Below are 17,594 nucleotides of genomic sequence, written 5' to 3' on the forward strand. Positions count from 1 at the left end.
ATGTGGGCCCAACATGCAGCACAGCTTTACCTGGCCCCCATGGTCCCATGTTGCTGTTCAAAGCTGGGAACAACACTTAACACACCTGGTGCTCCAGGTGCCGTTAAAGTCTCCAGGGATTGAAGTGGCTTTGTTCAGAAAGAGCAGATCACTACCCCCAGGCCTCCCTAACTGGCCCTGCTTCTCCCCACTCTCAAAAAGACTCTACTACTGTACATTTTCCTGTTTGTTCTGAACTGCTCATGAGATTACGGGAAGAACACAGTACCCTCCTTAGTCGGCACTTTAGAACTGTTTTCCTGGTGATGGGTACTGGCTGGGCGTTGGTGCTGTCGGGTGATGATGGGGGATCTGTGGAGCACGCAAGCGCCCTGTGGGTGTGTGTGAAACATATCCAGAGTGGGTCATGCCTCTGCCATGAGATGGGCTCCACCCTCCGTGTCCTGGCTTTGTTTGTGAACCCTGTGCCTTTGTTTTCTAGATCAAGATGAATGCCATGCTAGAGACCCCCGAGCTCCCCGCCGTGTTTGACGGGGTGAAGCTGGCTGCCGTAGCTGCCGTTCTCTACGTCATCGTGCGGTGTTTGAACCTGAAGAGCCCTACTGCCCCTCCTGACCTCTACTTCCAGGACTCCGGGCTCTCACGTTTCCTGCTCAAATCCTGTCCTCTTCTGACCAAAGAGTGAGTTCACTGTCCTGCCTGTCCCCACTCGCTGTTTGACATGGCTTTGTGTGATGCTGAGCTGCCTAAGGCTGCTGTTGAGTGGGCGAGGACTCGCTTGTCGTCCATGGTTCGAGTCTCAGCACTGCAAAATACAAAACAAGCAAGCAAGCAAACGAACAAAATGGCTCTCATATAGCATCTGTAAGGCGTAGATGAGAAAAGGCCACAGTGGTGCTTAAAAGAGTCTTGGTAGCCCGCTAATGTTTGAATAATGAGTGGTGCAAGACAATCATACCTATATTGCTTGGGAACATTCTGTCCCTCACAGCATGATGTCATCATCATTATCATCCATGACAAGGACTTTGCAGGAAAGAGTAGACATTTTTGGGTAGATATAAAATCAAGGACAGTTTGCGAGAAATTAGATATATGTATGTATTTCCTGTATTGCAATTTTTAAATTTTGGCTTAGTGGTTGAATTTGGTCTATCCTTGGCCCAATTTTTGACTGATAGCTCCATTCAGGTACCTCCTGGAAGGAAGAATAAAGATTGTTTTAGTTGATCTCCTCCAATTGGGATATTTTAACTCTTGCCACTCTGAAGACAGAGAAGCCATCCTCATCCAGGGATGTGGTTATCACTGAGAACCACAAAGTCCTTGTCATGGGGTCCTCTATATCCCCTGGACACTAAAAAGTGTCTAGAGCACTAACCAAAGAAACACACTTGAAGGGGGTGCCCCCTCTGATCTCTGTGGGCCACACCTGCATTTTGGAGGCAGGTTGCATCCCTCTGAGAGAGGAAAACAAAAGATGTAGGGAGATCTATCGGGACTCAGAGCCTGCCTCCAAGACAGGCAGTGTTAAATGTCCCACCGACTCAGGTTAACTGGGTCCTCCTTTGGGGTTCAACCAAGCGGCAGGTTTGAAGCATTCCATGCCCTCTTTTTAGTTGATCAACTCCCCATATCCATTTGTGTGTCTCATAGCTTGCTCCATTCACCCCACTGAGCCTCAAGGGCTATGGCTGTTCAGAGAGGTGTCCTCCTCACACTGCGTCTCCTTAGCATATGTCTAGCAAGTCTCTAACACTTGGCGGGAAGAGCAGAAACCTCCTGGTCCACTCTCTTTTGGGGAGGGGAGGGGAGGGGAGGAGAGAGGAGAGGAGACCAAATTTATTAGTTAATTTTCTCGTCACCAATACTTGCCTGACAGGAGCTTAGGGAGGGAGTTTTTACTTGGCCCCACTGTAGAGAGGATTCAGTCCATCCTGGTGAGGGAGGCCTTGGGGTGGGAACATCCTGAGGCTGGAGCAGTAGTGTGAGGTGCCTGGTGTCTGCAGTCAGGAAGCCAGAGCCAGGCCTCAAACCATCCCAGCGGCCCTGGATCTGTCATCCAGACCTCATGTCCAAAAGGTTCCACACCCAGCCAGAACAGCACTACTGCCTGTTTAAATAAATGAGTCTGCGTGAGGGGGTCTCTTCCCTTTCAAAACCATAACACCAAAGTGTTTTTAAAAAAACAACAACAAACCAACAACCGTGTAAATGTATCTGTGTACAAACATGAGTGTTTGTACTCAGCATTGATTCCTAAGGAGTCAGACCCATGGTTCTCAACCTTCCCAGTGCCGTGACCCGTTTGATACAGTTCCTCATGTTGTGGTGGCCCCCAACCCAACCATCAAATTATTTCATTTGTAGTGTCAATATGTTCAGGGATGGAGGTTTACCGAAGGGGACGGACGTGCCCACAGGTTGGGGACAGCTGGATTAGAGGGAGGAGCCATGGGGGCTCTCCTTGCCTTTGCTCAGGCTCCAGAAAGATACTATCAAGGATTGAGTCTGTCCTGTTTGTGCATGGCATAAATACAGCTGCTTCCGGCAGCTCTTACCCCCTTATCTGAGTTTTCTTTTAAAATTAACCAAACACTTGAAGCCCTTCAGTCTCCCTTGGCTTTCTTCATTCCGTGACTCCTATTCCTGCATGAGCCTGTGGTGGTGACCTCGAGACTGCTATTGAGTTGACTGACTCCTGGCGTGGTGGAACGGCCCTGGTCCATCCTTATAGGGCATCAGCCTGAGCCTGTGGCAACAGCACAGAGTTCCCTTTCACTGACCAACGCCCAGGCTTTCTTCCAGCACAGCCTGCGTTGGGACAGTCCAGGATGCCTAGGTTAAAGGCAGGGCTGATTGTTTAGCAGTTAGCCTTGGCTTGAAAAGGTAGGCGTGAAAGACGAGGTCTCCAGGAAGCATCTACTTCCAAGTCCTTTTTCTTCAGTTACAAGAATTCTGAACACACAAGCTCCTTCTAACTTGAACATGACAAATGATTTGGAACCAAGGGATTCTGTTCCTCTTAGATTTGGGTTTTTGGGTTTTTGGTTTTTTGTTTTGTTTTTTGTTTTTTACCCATTGTCTTCCTTCTGGTTAGAGTTCGGTCTGTGTTCGTGTCATTGTAGCAAACTGTTCTCACACAGTTTTGTCCATGTGTGACACTCAGCACCCCGCAGATATGTCCTGCCATCAGATCCTCTCAATAACTTGGAAGCCAAACTCATTTTTTCCTGTCATTTTTAAGGATTGGGAAACTGTGCTTGACACTAAGCCAGTCTAACAGAGTGGAGAGTGGGTCCCCTTCTTGTCCCTGGAGAGAAGTGGACAAGGAGTGCTCTCAGGATACAGGGAAGCGTGCAGAAGAGCGAGGCTGTCCCACGGAAGGGTTGTTAGCAGGGTTCTCCACTAGGTAGCCTTCAGTTCCTGCTTGCCAGTTTCTAATCTCTCTGGTAGAAGCCACCATGTTTCTCTGAGACAGATTTCCGGAGTGGCTTCACTTGTGTTTGAAGTTGAGGGAGGGTAGGAAATGGCTAGTGTGGATAAAAAACTTGCTCGTGGGACTTTGAAGTTCTTCTCCTAGGAGGAAGCTGCCTCCGGGCTCCACAAACAGTCACCTCTGCTGGAAGGTTCAAGTAGCTGGTTCACAGTGAATGCCAGCATCGCCCAGGAGCCCAACTCAGGCGGCTGCTTACAGCTGGCATGCAAATCCAGACAGAGCCTCTTGCTCAGATAGGAAAGAAGCAGATGAAAGGGGAACATTCAAAGGAAAGAGTGGAGAGGGTTTGTTTGTTCACCTCTTGGCGTTGAGTCAGCTTTTAAGTCTGATTTAAATAATTGACGCAAAGATACATCACAGACAATCCTGTGATGTTTGGAGGAGGGCTGCTAGCGGGGATGATGCACCTCCTATTCACTTAGCAACCTGTCAATATTTACCTAGCAATTCCAGAAGTGTTTGCTTTTAGTGAAACAAGCAGACCGAAGCTCAATGAGGAGCAATGAGAAGACTCTGGAGGGTGATATAGATCTCCATTTTCTTCAGAATAAAAAATTCAGAAAACAAGGCACACAAAAACCACCTGTAATTCTTCTAATCTAATTGCTGTTTGAATGAGCATCTCTGGGGTCTTCTGTATATATTTGCCTTCAACTAAATCAGGATGGTATATCTCTTTGTTCTTGTTCTCTCTCTCTCTCTCTCTCTCTCTCTCTCTCTCTCTCTCTCTCTGTGTGTGTGTGTGTGTGTGTGTGTGTATTGCAGGGAATTGACCCAAAGGCCTTTTATGTGCTAGGCAAGTCCTCTGCCACTGAGCTGAGTACATCCTGGCCCCAAATGGTAACTTGCTTTAACCCAGCTCTGCCATGCTGTTACCTGTGCCCTGGCTTGTGGGTTTTTCTTGTCTGTCATTGAGTTAAATCCTCGGTTTATGAGCCTGGGTCTGATACTAGCAGTTCAGCCTTGAACCTGACGCGCACCCCAAGCTGTCCTCTTGTTCACTATCTGGCGTCATCCTTCCAAGTGCTCAGATTACAAGGATGTAGAGAAATGTAAACTAGGGTTCAAGCCTAGGTCCAGGGAACCCAGACAGCATGGCTCCTCTGGGCGTACTTCCTTCTATTCCAGTGGGCCTGGCAGACCTCCTTTCTCGGTCTTTAGCGTGAACCTCCTATGGTCCTGGCATCCCTGCTCACAGTCTCCAGGGGGATGGAAATAGAAGTTATACACTTCGAGGCAGGCGGATTTCTGAGTTCGAAGCCAGCCTGGTCTACAGAGTGAGTTCCAGGACAGCCAGGGCTATACAGAGAAACCCTGTTTGGAAAAACAAACAAAGGAAAGAAGTTATGCACTGGAGATGTGAGGAGGGCTCATTGTGTCTAAGGGGAATAGGTAAGCTGGGGACGGCTTCTTAGACTCTGATGCAGTTTAAGATTTTGTTATAAAAGCTCCTTAGTGGGCTGGGGAGAATATAGCACAAGGAAAGACGCTAAGCAGGGGGATAGGGAGACTTCATCTGTCTGTCTCTCCTCTCTGACCCCTGCTGTAGAATAAGCAGGCACTCTTATTACTAGTCTCTCTTTTTACTACTTTAGGGGTAATCATTTGCATATAATAAAATCCACAGACCTTAAGCCTACAGCTCAGCCGTCTAACCACCACTCCCTTCAGCCTCCCCGGGAGTGTCCCACACTGCCTCTCTGCCTCCGACCCACCCAGTTGTCATAATTGTACTTGGGTTGGCTTCCTCAAGTCCACACGTACTCGTCCATCCTCATCTCTCACAACACTCTCTCGTAGTCCAAGAAGGGCCTGCCCCAGGACTGTTGTCCTCTGGCTACTCCAGATCTCTCTTGTTTTCCACCAAAGTACCCTTTCTTGGGGTGTGTGTGTGCAGATAATCCTGCTTTTATGTGCATGTGGAGGCCAAATGTCAATATCCAGTGTCTCCCTTGGCCACTCCCCACCTTTATGTTTTGAGACAGGGTGTCTGCTGAACCTGGAGTTTTATCAGTTCAGCTGAGCTGTTTGGCCAGTAATCGCTAGAATCCATTTGTCCTTGTCCTTGTTCCTTGCCGCACCCCCCACCCCCATGAGTTATGGCCGCCCCATGGCTTGGCTTTTATGTGGATGTCCGGGATCCAAACTCAAGTCCTTAGGCTTGCTTGGAAGGCCCTTTACCTGCTGAGCCACCTCCTTATATAGCTAAATCACTAAATAAACCAAAATAACTCTTATAACAAAATCATAAGGTACATCAGATTCCAAGATAGAAAACCCTTTCTTACCCACTCCCTTTTAGCCAGAGTGAGTCCTTCTCCCATCTCCAACAGACAACTTCTGTTTCCAGTGGCTGCCTCTCATCTGCTTTCATGAGAATCCCGTTGCCTCCATCTCCCTTCTGGAGGACATGTCCCATACCCCAGATAGAGTGCCACATGCCTGACAAGACAGCACAGGGCTCCTGGGATTTCTCAGCCTTAAGTCTGGTTCATTCTGTCTCTTAGTTTTTCCATAAGCAAACATAGGTGAAAGAGGTTCAGATTTTGGCAAATGCGATCTGTGTTGGCCAAGAGAAACCAAGAAACTGCCCTAGCTCCAGTTGGTTCAGCAGCATCGGGGGTGGGGGCGGGGGGGGGGTCAGTTGTCCCTTTAGCACTGACAGAGCTGTTTGTCAAGAGGGCCCTGACCTGTCTCTGGAAGAAGGTGTGTTTTGTTAAATGATTTTTTTTTTCTGGTCTTAAATTAGTCAGGGCATAATTGTTCCCAGCCTCCCCCTGGGGCCCTGGCTGGTCTCTGCTGGCAGGTGCAGGTTGGAAAGTGAACCCAGGCAGCAGGTGGCACTTATTGTTACAGTGTGTACATTTCCCCATGGGAAGCCGGGCTGTGCCTTTTCACTCACTAGCCGGCTGGGCGTGTCTGTGCCAGCCATGTTCTAGCTAAAGATGAAGGGATTTAGGGGAAGCGAGCCAGACTAACAGACAAGCCTGCAGTAGACCTGCTATCTTCACTGGATGTAAGAGACAGTTAGGTTCCCCTTTCAGATCCAGTGAGGGAAGGCAGTATGACAGACCCCTAGCCATGTCTATGGCTTCCTCAGAGACAGAAATAGAATAGCTTTCTCCTGCCACCCGTTGTTACCTGTGTCACCTAGACCTGAGTGTTGTTGTGTGGGTTTGAGAAATGCCGGACACTTGACGCAAGGTTCACACCCATTCCAACACCATGCCAAAAACAACAGTTGACCATCTTGCACCCCCCACCCCCCGTGTCCTCTCGCAGCACTGCTTTGGGGAAGTCGCCTTGCACAGTCACAGTGAATGGCCGACACTGGTGGCCCTTCAGGAGGTCACCTTGAGTCAGCCCTGGTTTCTCCCCTTACTCCCTTGCTCTCCCTCACCAGGGCGCAGACCCAGAGCAGCCAGGCTCCCACTGAATCATTCTCAACCGTAGTTAACCTGTGGTTTTAGTCCCTCGCCATGGTCTCTGGTTGCTGGCTCTAAAACACTAGAGGATCTCCTTCTCTGGACTTAGCTGTTGGCTGGGGGTAGGGGGTGGGAGACTCTTAAGTCATTAAAGATGTCACGAAGAAATTTTCTAGAGGCATTTTTGAAAATTGATTTCATCGGGACTTGGACTGTGGCTCCTCCCCTCCTCCCACACACCTGGCCCACTCTCTTCATAAGAATTCCTGATAACGGCAGAGAAAAACTGCTTTTCATTTTTCTCTCAAACAATATTGATTCTTATTGGAGATTTTATTATCTCTCTTCTCTCTCCCTCCCTCCCCCACTCCCTCCCTCCCTCCATGTGTATGTGTGTGTGTGTGTGTCTACGTGTGTCTATGTGATGGTATGGTAGTTGTGTACAGGTACCCAGTGGAGGCTAAAAGAGGGCATCAGAGCCCTTAGAGCTGAAGTTACACTTGTTTGAGAGCCGGAGAGGACGCTGGGAACTGGACGGGGTCCTCTGGAAGAGCAGCAGGTGTTCCTTGCCACTCAGCATCCCTCCGCCCCCAACCCCTTCCTGTGTTGTCATTTCCACTTTCCTTTCGCCCACCACAAACAAAACCCTGGCTCTGCATTCTATATTTACAGTATTTGCTAGAAATAATGAAGATAAAGGCACTTTTGCCCTAGTGTGCCACGAAACTTTTAAATAATTGGAAGTACCTTACCAGAACCCCCCACACTGATTCAGATGTCTCTGGCAGAGTACATGAAGTTCTTTTCTCTATCAAAAGAATGGAGGACTTCATATAGAAACCCCACCCCCTTGCACTTTTCCTCCTGACTGTGTTTTATAAGACAAAGCCAGGGTTAGCCTGCCATCCCTATGCCAGCCAGCTGCCCCTATGCCAGTCAGCAAACCCTGGGCTAGCCACTCCTAGGTAAAGTTCTGCAACCAGCACAGCTCATTTATAGGGAGTTAAAGCTGAAAAGAATTTCATTATCTCAGGCTTAAGTTCCACTTAGTTCCATCTTGTTCACCCACATTCCAGATCAGATTTAAATCCTTCCATCCTCTACTGAACACTAAAGCTTTGTCCTTTCCAGAGGATAAACTAATTGCCAAAAGTCTTTATTTCATTGACCTGATTTTATCCATTCTAAGATCTGTACAAATATTTCCGTAGATGCTCTAAGAGGCTCTCCGTTGTTCAGATGCACTTATTACTTAGCCCTCAGACCTTCAGAGCATAATTACCTAGAAAGCTCGAAGATGAGACACTCAAGCCATCTTCCTTGGGACTGAATGCTGATGGGCAGCCTTGGTTGAGGCTGCTTCACCTGAAAAGTGTGTTATCACAACCATACTGTCAAGGCAAACAAAACAAAATCAACCCAGGATACAGTCCTTTGTTAAAAGGTCAATCAGATATCCTAGGTTGCCCAGGTTGGCACAGACATGGGACTTTTTTAAGACAGGGTCACACAATGTAGCTTTGGCTGGCCTAGAACTTACTATGTAGACCAGCCAAGTCTTTTGAACTTACAGAGATCTACTTGCCTCTGATCTTTGATTCCTTAATGCTGGGATTAAAGGTGTGCACCAGAATGCCCAGTGACATGGAACTTTCTGTGCTAATACTGAAGGAGCCTCAGGCAAGCAGGATATGTTAACCACACCGTTTCTTACCGTCTTCGTCTGTCATATTAGTGAGGCTGTTTTCTGAGTGAGTGAGTGAGTGAGTGAGTGAGTGAGTTAGTGAATGAGTATGCATTTGAAGTTAATTATTAACTTTGCCAGTAACCAGCTCAGATTATACTCTTGGATATTCATCCCACTTCTCTGTGTGTACCTTAGTGTAGATATTTACCCTAGGAGCAGGCAGACCCTGACAGGAAGGAGAGTGCCACTGTTCTTGAAGCATCTTACTTTGAGTCAATCAAGATCACTCCCAGGAGCCTGCTGCAGATCTCTACCTGAGATCCAGATCATAGCTTCTTGTAAAGATTCTATTCCTTCTTTCAGAAATTACTGAAGCCCAAAATACCTAAGAAGGTTCAGAACTCAGAATTTTCATGATCCCTCCATTTTCTTTAAATAGAGGCCATGTCATTCACACCATAGCAACCAATTCCAGCTTCCCAAACTCGTCCCCCTCCTACTTCTTCCCTCCTCCTGACACCCTGTTCCTCAGGCCTGACTGTGTTCGTCAGGACTCTGCTGTGCCTCATACCTGGATGTGCACGTGGGAGGCAGAGGCCAGAGAATCAGGAGCTCAGGGTCAGCCCCAGCTCCGTGAGACCCTGGCTCCTGGGGGGGGGGGAGGATCAAAAGAAGCCTCTGCTGCATTGGATGCCTTTACTCAGCATCTGTCAAACCCAATGCAGGGATGGGCAAGAGGGCCCTGCTCCTGCTGTGCGGTCCGCCCGGTCCGTTGCTAAGTTACCCTCCCCTTCCAGTCTTCCCCAGACCGAGTGCCAGCCTCCATCTTGGATTCCTGGTCACCCTTAACTTTCCTTTATTTATAGTCCTTTCCTTAAGCTTCATTTACAAGTCTTACCTGGGACCACGTCCACTTTTCTGGTCCTTTTCGGTATGTATTGGTCTAAAAATTGCTTTGGCATCCAGAAGCAGACACAGCCCCGCTTTCTAGGAAGCCCCAAATTGCTAAACATAGACTGCTCTCACCAGCGACTCGTGTTCAATTGATGCTGTGAATGTAGTAGTTACCAATTTTTATCTCAGTCTGTTCTCAGTATCTCTGTCCTCGCTACAGTGGGTATTCTACCTCATACCGCAAACAGTGAGTATAAATAAGGCAGAAATCAACTCTGACAAATAAAATATGTTCTCGAGGGTAAATAGGTATGATTTCCAGATTTCCTGCCAGCATGTCATCGGTGAGGATGGACTGAGCATGCTGCCACAGAGAGTGAAGCACCTGGCTTTGGAACCCTGGGTCTTCAGCGGTGGGACGGAGATGACTTTGGGATGAGAATCTAGGGGTGGTGTAGTAACCACTCGGGATCTGTTCTCCATGGTTTATAGGGAAATCTGTCCCTCCACTAAATTCCAGCAAGTTTCTACTCACATAGAAAGTTTCTACTCTCCAGGTTTGGTTGAGGTATACCTAGTGACCGATTACTGCTGGATTGAGAAGTTTTTGTTCTGTTGTTATTGTGTTTGGTTTTGGTGGTGGTTATTGTAGTTGTTTTGGGCACTGAGCCGCCTTAGAGCTCTTCAGCTACCTGCGGTGGCAACCTGCCATGTCACAATTAAGTCACGGAGATGGGAGAGTCAGACTTGTGAAACACCCTCAGTCTCCACCCAGGTGAAGGGCTCTGGCTCAGTGTGCACATAACATCGGGCTACTTAGCTTCTGGGGATGCCTATTCTGAAAGTTGGTGATCTGAAACATTTGGGGGAACCTCTCCCAAGGTCAGTGGCTGATGGGGAACCATGTGTAGCTTCCCAGGAAGGAAGATGTCCTATAACCACCTTGACTTCCTGTGACAAGTGACACTAAAGTGTCATCCTTCCAGTAAGCCCCTGGACTACTGCGCTTAGTTGGATCATACAACTTGCTCGGTGATCTCGTACTATATGAAATGAAAGACTTTTATTAAGTATTGTATTTAGATGTTCATTGTGTTTGTATGTATGAATGTGTGTGTGTGTGTGTGTGTGTGTGTGTATGTGTATGCATACATACACACATGCTATAGCACTCTTGTAAAGGTCAGAAGACAACTTGCAGGAGTCAGGTCCCTTATTCCACCATGTGGGTTCCAGGAATTGAACTCAGGTTGTCTGCGTTGGCAGCAAGCACCTTTACCTCCTGAGCCATTTGACAACCCCAAGTCTTTTTTTTTTTTAAAGATTTATTTATTTATTATATGTAAGTATACTGTAGCTGTCTTCAGACACACCAGAAGAGGGAGTCAGATCTCATTACAGATGGTTGTGAGCCACCATGTGGTTGCTGGGATTTGAACTCTGGACTTTCGGAAGAGCAGTCGGGTGCTCTTACCCACTGAGCCATCTCACCAGCCCTTTTTTTTTTTTTTTTTTTTTAATTTGGAATGATCAGGCCATAGCAGTGTGTGCTTTTCCTTTCTTGGTTTTGAATAAAGGAAAATATTTTTTCTCTATAAATAAATAAACGTGCATATTAATGACCAGTAGTATCTGGTAAGCTACTCATATGTTCTGTTCACTCCACCTACTTGTCTGTGTATGTGATTCACTCAGGGTGCTCCTTAGTTCTACCTTCACAGTTCATCAGAGGCCCCTGCATCCCCTGTATCCCCTTGTTCCCCAGCATCTCCTGCATCCCCTGCATCTCCTGAGACCTTCTCTATAGCCAGTTCCTCTCTCTTCCTCTCATCAGAGGCCCCTGCACCCCCTATCACCAACCCCCACCTTTCTGTATCCAGTTCCTCTTTCCTCCACTCCCCTTTACTGGTCTTATCTCCAGCTCTTTTAAGGGCAGGGATGTAACAGTAACTCTCTGCATGAGTCTTTTTCACACACACACACACACACACACACACACATGTGTGTGTGTGTGTGCATCTCCAACTGTATTCCTTTTCTTCCTTTTGAAACAAGGTTTCACTATGGAGCTCAGACTGCCCTAGGACTCACCATGTGGCATGAACTATGGGGCAATCCTCCTGCCCCAGCCTCCAGAGTAGCTGGGATTGAGCCACAGTTTTTCTCGGAGACTTGAGAACAAAGACCATCTTAAAAGTCTGTGTTCCACACAGCTGTTCCTTTGCACAGAATCAATTCATGCTGATGTTTGTAGATTTTGGAAGGAACACGAACTATCAGAATGAGTAATTTCAGGACAGGAATAAAGGATTCCAGGGGAGGAGGGACCTTGGTATGGTGGCACCTTGGATGAAGGGCTTTGAGTGATCTGCAGGATGGCTCTGCTTCAGATAAACAGGAAGGTATTCGAGTGAGCACCGAGGTCAGTGAGGACAGGAGCCGGTGTAAACAGCACCGTTGCAGTAACTGGCTCTGTCTTCCAGCAGTGCATCTCACCTGTCCAGATCTGTCCAGGGCTTCCAACCAGCATCCAGGCTAAGAAAGGTGATTGCTCTGCTGCGCCCTATCAGGCCCCGTGCCCCTGTTCCCAGGGCCATGGCTCGGCTTTGACCATTCCTGTAATTCCCAAAGATGAACTTCACACTGTTTATTTAGCATTTGCACCTGCCCCATATTCTGCCCCTTGTCCATTGTGCCCTTTGGTGGTGTTTGTTAGTGATCTTCTAATTCCAGTGCTCTGATCTCCGCCACTACTTCGTGGCCAGCTTCTAGCCAGGTCATATGCATGGTCTGGTGACAAAAGCTGTCTGATTATACCCACGAGTCCCATGTCTGTAGGGGAAGAAAAGGAGGTCAGATCACATGGACTGTTGGTTTCCCAGAAACGACATTGGACTCATTCCTCATGGTGAGAAAGGGAAGCAGGGACCTTCAAGCTAGAAGCAGCAGTATCTGTCGACACTGGAATAGCCTGGACACTGGAGGAAAAAGCCAGAGTGTCAAGACCATAGACCAGTTGAGAAAGAAGGGCAGAGCTGTTGGCCATTGGAGGCAGTGTTTCTCTGTGCTTTGGGAGAGGACTGTGTTTCCTCGGGGCTGACCCGCAGCCATCCTCCACAGTGGCCTCTTTCAGCTGCACTGAAAGCCCCAGCTGCACCTTTTCCATCTCCCCCTTGTGACTCACCCCACTTCGGGAGCAGGGGCTGTTCTCTCACAGTCTCCTCTGTGTGTGTCTCACTTCCATGGGCTTTTGTGTTCATCTTTTCACCTTTAAAAACAAGATAAAACAAAACAGGGTCCCAGTATGCAGACCTCACTGGCTAAGAATCTGCAGTCCTCCTGCCTCAGCCTCCCAAGCCCTGTGGTCACACAGACCTGCTCTCCCCCACTCCCACCCCCAGCTCTTTCCATTCTCTCTTCCTGGTTTTGGTTTTCTCTAGCACTGTTAGCTGCTGAGCAGTCCTTGAATAGTCAGGCCATTTTCTCCTTGCAAGCTTTGCCAGTGCTTCCGTGAATCACTTGCATTTACTCATGCTAGTGTCCGATAAACCAGAAATGGAACTGTGGGGTCAAAGAGACTTCTGGAGAAAAATTTGTCAGTGGCTGTCATCCTGCCTCTCCCCCCAGCACCATGTGAGGGCCTGGTTATGCCCAAACTCATGGCAATCAGGATTCTGAATCTTGTGGATATTTGCCAAGGGGGGGTAGATGAAACATATTCTCTCTCTGTGATTTTCTTTTGTACTTTTTTTTGAAAAGGACATTTTAATAATGCATTTAAGAGCCTCTTTCTGTGTCCCTTCTTGCTGGTAGCCTCTGGCCAGTGCCCTGGTGGTCACTAGCCAGTTCTGATCATTTGCAAGAGCTCCAGATAGCCCAGGGAAATGAGGCCTGCGTGATGGGAATTGCAAATATTTGTTCCTGGTTTGTCCTTGGCCTTTAGACTTTGCGTGTGGCATTTGCCATGCAGAGTTTTGTAATGTGTGCATAGTCAACATTTTCAGTAGCTTCTTTGTGCCTTGTGGAGTTTTTGTTTTTCCTAGAAAGGTAATCCTTTCTAAGAAAGAAATCCTGCTTTGCTGCAGATTATTTTTTTTTAATCTGAATTTCTTATATCACATGCATGGTTTTATTTTTCACTTTAAAATGGTTGATCCTTCTGATCTCCTCTTACTGTGAGGTGTGACCCCAGCTTACGTTGTTCTAGATGGCTGTCCTCATTCATCCAGCAGCATTAATTAGACATTCCGTCTTTATCTCATTTATTCTCTCACCTAGATTTCCTGTATTTAGGAACACCCGGTCCTCCTGAGCCTACACTGTCCACAGGCTGGAGTTTAACAGTGTGCTTTCCTGTGGGGGGTGGGGACAGTGCCTGGATGACCCCTCTGATGCACTTCTTTTTCTTAATTTCACTGGCTCCTTGACGGGGCATGTCGCCAGATGAGCATTTAAATGCTTTGTCTCAAATACAAAAATCCTACTGTTTTGCTTGGGCATCTGTTAAGTTTGCAGATGATTTGGGGAGAAACAACAACAGGCTTGTGGTGCAGAGGTTTCCAGTACAGGCTCATCTGCCCAAGCCCCATGAGCCTTAGAGAGTACTGGTAGTCTGCCTTCCTAATCTCCATCCCATGATATGAACTCCCTAGGAACACGAAGAGAGTCAGTTTCTTAATAATGATCGATATAGTTACTGACAAAAGCATAATTTTTATTAAATATTGTAAGAGCATGTCTTTTGTCTAACTAACGTGTCATTCTGTGAAGTTTTTATTTTTCTGAACACTGAAGGAAGGCATCACGCAGCACCAAGTGCTGATGGCAAATGTTGAAATTTAATCCTCTTTTAGCTTTTCCCCCGTATTTCTATTTTATGTGTAAAATAGAAATATGTTGCCTGCATGTATGTCTGTATGTATATATGTACCATGTTTGTGTGTACAGTACCCAAAAATGCCAGAAGGGGGTACCAGATTCTTGGGACTGAGCTACATTCTTTTGTGAGCCATCACATGCATGCTGGGAATTGAACCTGGGTCATCTGGAAGAGCTGCTAAGCCATCTCTCCAGCCCTATCTCAAAGTCACCTTTTAATTGAAGTGTTGGTAAAAGATCGATCTGTAGATAACCCAGCAGTTTTATACGTCAGTGGCCCAGGTTGACCCAACTGGGAATCATGGCAGAGGGATGGGACTTTCCACTTCCTATCTCCCTCCCTTCAAAGTCTGGCACAGATGTGGCGCTGGGCTGGGTAGTGGCCAAAGGCAGTACTGGACTGCACAGAGACTGGGCTGTGGCACTCTGTATGTGTCCTCCAGACAGAAAGGAAGTCATTGGAGGACATGGGGACACAACAGAGGTGTACTGTGTCAATATGTGCCCTGTTTGGCCAGAACAGGCAGGTTAATTTTTTTGCTTTGCTTTTAATCTGTAATTTTTCAGTAAAAAGGTTTGCCATGGTGGCAAAGTTTTCCCTGTGAAGTCTAAGCACACTGAATCCTGGGGCCTGTGCTTGACCCTTGGGCAGCCTTCTACCTGGAGCTACAAGGCTTTGCAGGATTAGACCAAGCATCTGTGACTCTCGTTCACAGGCCTAGTTCCTTAGGGGATACCTTTTGTCCAGCTGAACCCTAGGGCCTACTGGCAACACCCCCCTGTGCCACCACCCTTAAGAGTTAAAACCAGCCGGGCGTGGTGGCACATGCCTTTAATCCCAGCACTCGGGAGGCAGAGGCAGGCGGATTTCTGAGTTCAAGGCCAGCCTGGTCTACAGAGTGAGTTCCAAGACAGCCAGGGCTACACAGAGAAACCCTGTCTCGAAAAACAAAACAAAACAAAACAAACAAACAAAACAAAACAAAAAAAAAAGAGTTAAAACCAAAGAGAGACACATCCAAGAGACAGAGAGGATTGTTGGGCTCTGTAGCCAGCCAGGAAATGCATCTTGTAGGATCAGATACATTTAACACACGAATACATTCCCAAGGGTTTGAAAGCTTTTTCTTTGAACTTAGTGCAGAAATGTACAGATGGTTTCATTTTAAGTGGTTTAACTGTCGTTCATGGGTCTGTTCTCCCCAACGTTCCTGTTTAAATGCTTGCCCGTGGCACACAAGGGATCCACAGATGTGCCAGCTGTGCCTAGTGGCCCCTCGCTGGGCTTCGAAGCCAGTTGCAGGGACAGAAGATGGTTTCTGTCTTGCCCTCTCCAGCTCCCCTTTTCAAGCAGAAACAGAATCATTTCTGGGTTGGAATTTTCATGTGCTGAATCCAGCAAATCCAGAATAGAACATTTAGCAAAGTACAGGAGGATGTAATGAGCAGCAGCTGCAGTGTCTGCCTCCAGGGGAGCACACGCCGAGGGCCTGGGGATGGGTGGGAGCCATACCACACTGGGAGCACACGCCGAGGGCCTGGGGCCCTGGAGGATTGGAGAGATGTGCTCCCAGGACTTCCTGAAAAGAAAGGGCTTCTGGAGGCTGTAGCTCTGAAGACCTAATATTGACCTGGTCAGGCCGGGCAAGAGGAACCCAGAAAGGGAATCTGGGCTTAGGCTCAGCTAAAGTCCTGGGTGTCAGAACTGGGCAGCTGGGAAGGGGAGGCTCTGGTCTGGTAAAAACCCTTAAGTGTGTGCGCACATACATACACACAGAGGCAGAGAAAGAGACAGACAGACAGACAGACAGACAGACAGTTCAACTTTGCCACCTCAACAAAGCATTATTCCTGTGTGTCCCACCCCAGCCAGCAAGAAAAAAATGCTTCCCCAAAGCAGACACCTGCTGCTTTTCTGGACGCGCCTGTGTCTTTCTCTTCGTTACTTTCTGGGGTCTCATTATCTTTGGAGAGAGACCCAGTATGATTTTATTAACATTCTGCCCTCATTTAGAAATCACCAAATGTGAATATTGAAATAATTACCATGCTAACTGCACTGCCATTCAAAAGGCAGTTTTAGTTGTAGAAATCAGGAGAGCAAAGCAATGGCTTTCTGTTGACTGCATGGGAAAAGCCCCCACAGAGCGCTCCCAGCAAACTCAATTAGCACTTTGGAAACACATGGTTTCAAAATGCATTTCGACAGTTGATTAATGGTTTGTTGCTAATTTAACTTCAGTTAAGGGTGGGGTGGGGTTAGTGAGTCTTAAAAGTGTAAAGGAACAAGGAGAGCCTCAGCTTGAGTCATGGTGCCTGCACTCCCTCCCCCAGACTCCATCTTGAACTGGTGACTCCTTAACCCACAAGGCTGCATGCCTTCATGCCTTGCTTGCCTTCTGCCCCTGGGACCCTGTTGCCCACCCTTCTTTCTCTGTGACAGCAGCTTCCTGATGTGCCTCGAGTGCTGTGCTCCGTCTCAGGCCCTGGAAGGGTAGGCACTGTGCCTCGCTTTCACCATGTGCTCTGTGGAACCCACATTCGTTAAGTTTTATTAGGCTAATACAGCTGATATCCTGACACCATTTTTGGCTTGGTCCCAGCTGCTGAGGGTGCATTCCTAGATAAGGAGTTCACACGTCACTGACCTTTAGTCAGAATATTTACCTCCTCTGGGGTCACTTTTTTTTTTTTCCAGAAGCGGAAAATTTGGTTTTCTTTCTCTTGAGTGTGTACACTGAGCTAGTGGAAGTCCACTGAGGTGACATTCTCTTTGGAAACCAAGTGGACATTAGAGCTTGTATACCCTGACAGTCCCAACCAGCCCCCGACTGGAACTCTGCCTGGTATCCCTCCTCCTAGCCAGGGAGAGGGACCAGCATCCCTGGAGAATGAGGTTGTCAGGGAAGAAATGAAAAGCCATGTGGGGCTGAAGGGATGGCTCTGTGCTTGGGAGTGTTTGCTGCTCTTGCAGAGGAGCTGCTTAGGGTCCCATCATCTCTGTGGTGGCTCACACCCATCCATTAATCCAACTAGATCCAACACCCTCCGAGGAAACTAGGCATACATGGTACCCAGACATACATGTAGGTCACATATACATAAAAAATAAATACATCTAAGCCGGGCGTGGTGGCGCACGCCTTTAATCCCAGCACTCGGGAGGCAGAGGCAGGCGGATTTCTGAGTTCGAGGCCAGCCTGGTCTACAA

General features: G+C 47.7%; 1 protein-coding gene across 1 annotated transcript in view; it reads left to right on the forward strand.

The window, feature by feature from the left end:
• The window catches only part of Abhd2 (abhydrolase domain containing 2), an 85,984-nt gene that overhangs the window by 22,895 nt on the left and 45,495 nt on the right, over positions 1 to 17,594 (forward strand). The window contains exon 3 of the mRNA XM_021166330.2: positions 482 to 681. Coding sequence (XP_021021989.1) covers positions 488 to 681 — 194 coding nt within the window. The 5' untranslated portion in view covers positions 482 to 487. The remainder of the gene's footprint in view (positions 1 to 481; positions 682 to 17,594) is intronic.

Source organism: Mus caroli, chromosome 7 (assembly GCF_900094665.2).
Source record: "Mus caroli chromosome 7, CAROLI_EIJ_v1.1, whole genome shotgun sequence".
NCBI classification, from domain to species: Eukaryota; Metazoa; Chordata; class Mammalia; order Rodentia; family Muridae; genus Mus; species Mus caroli.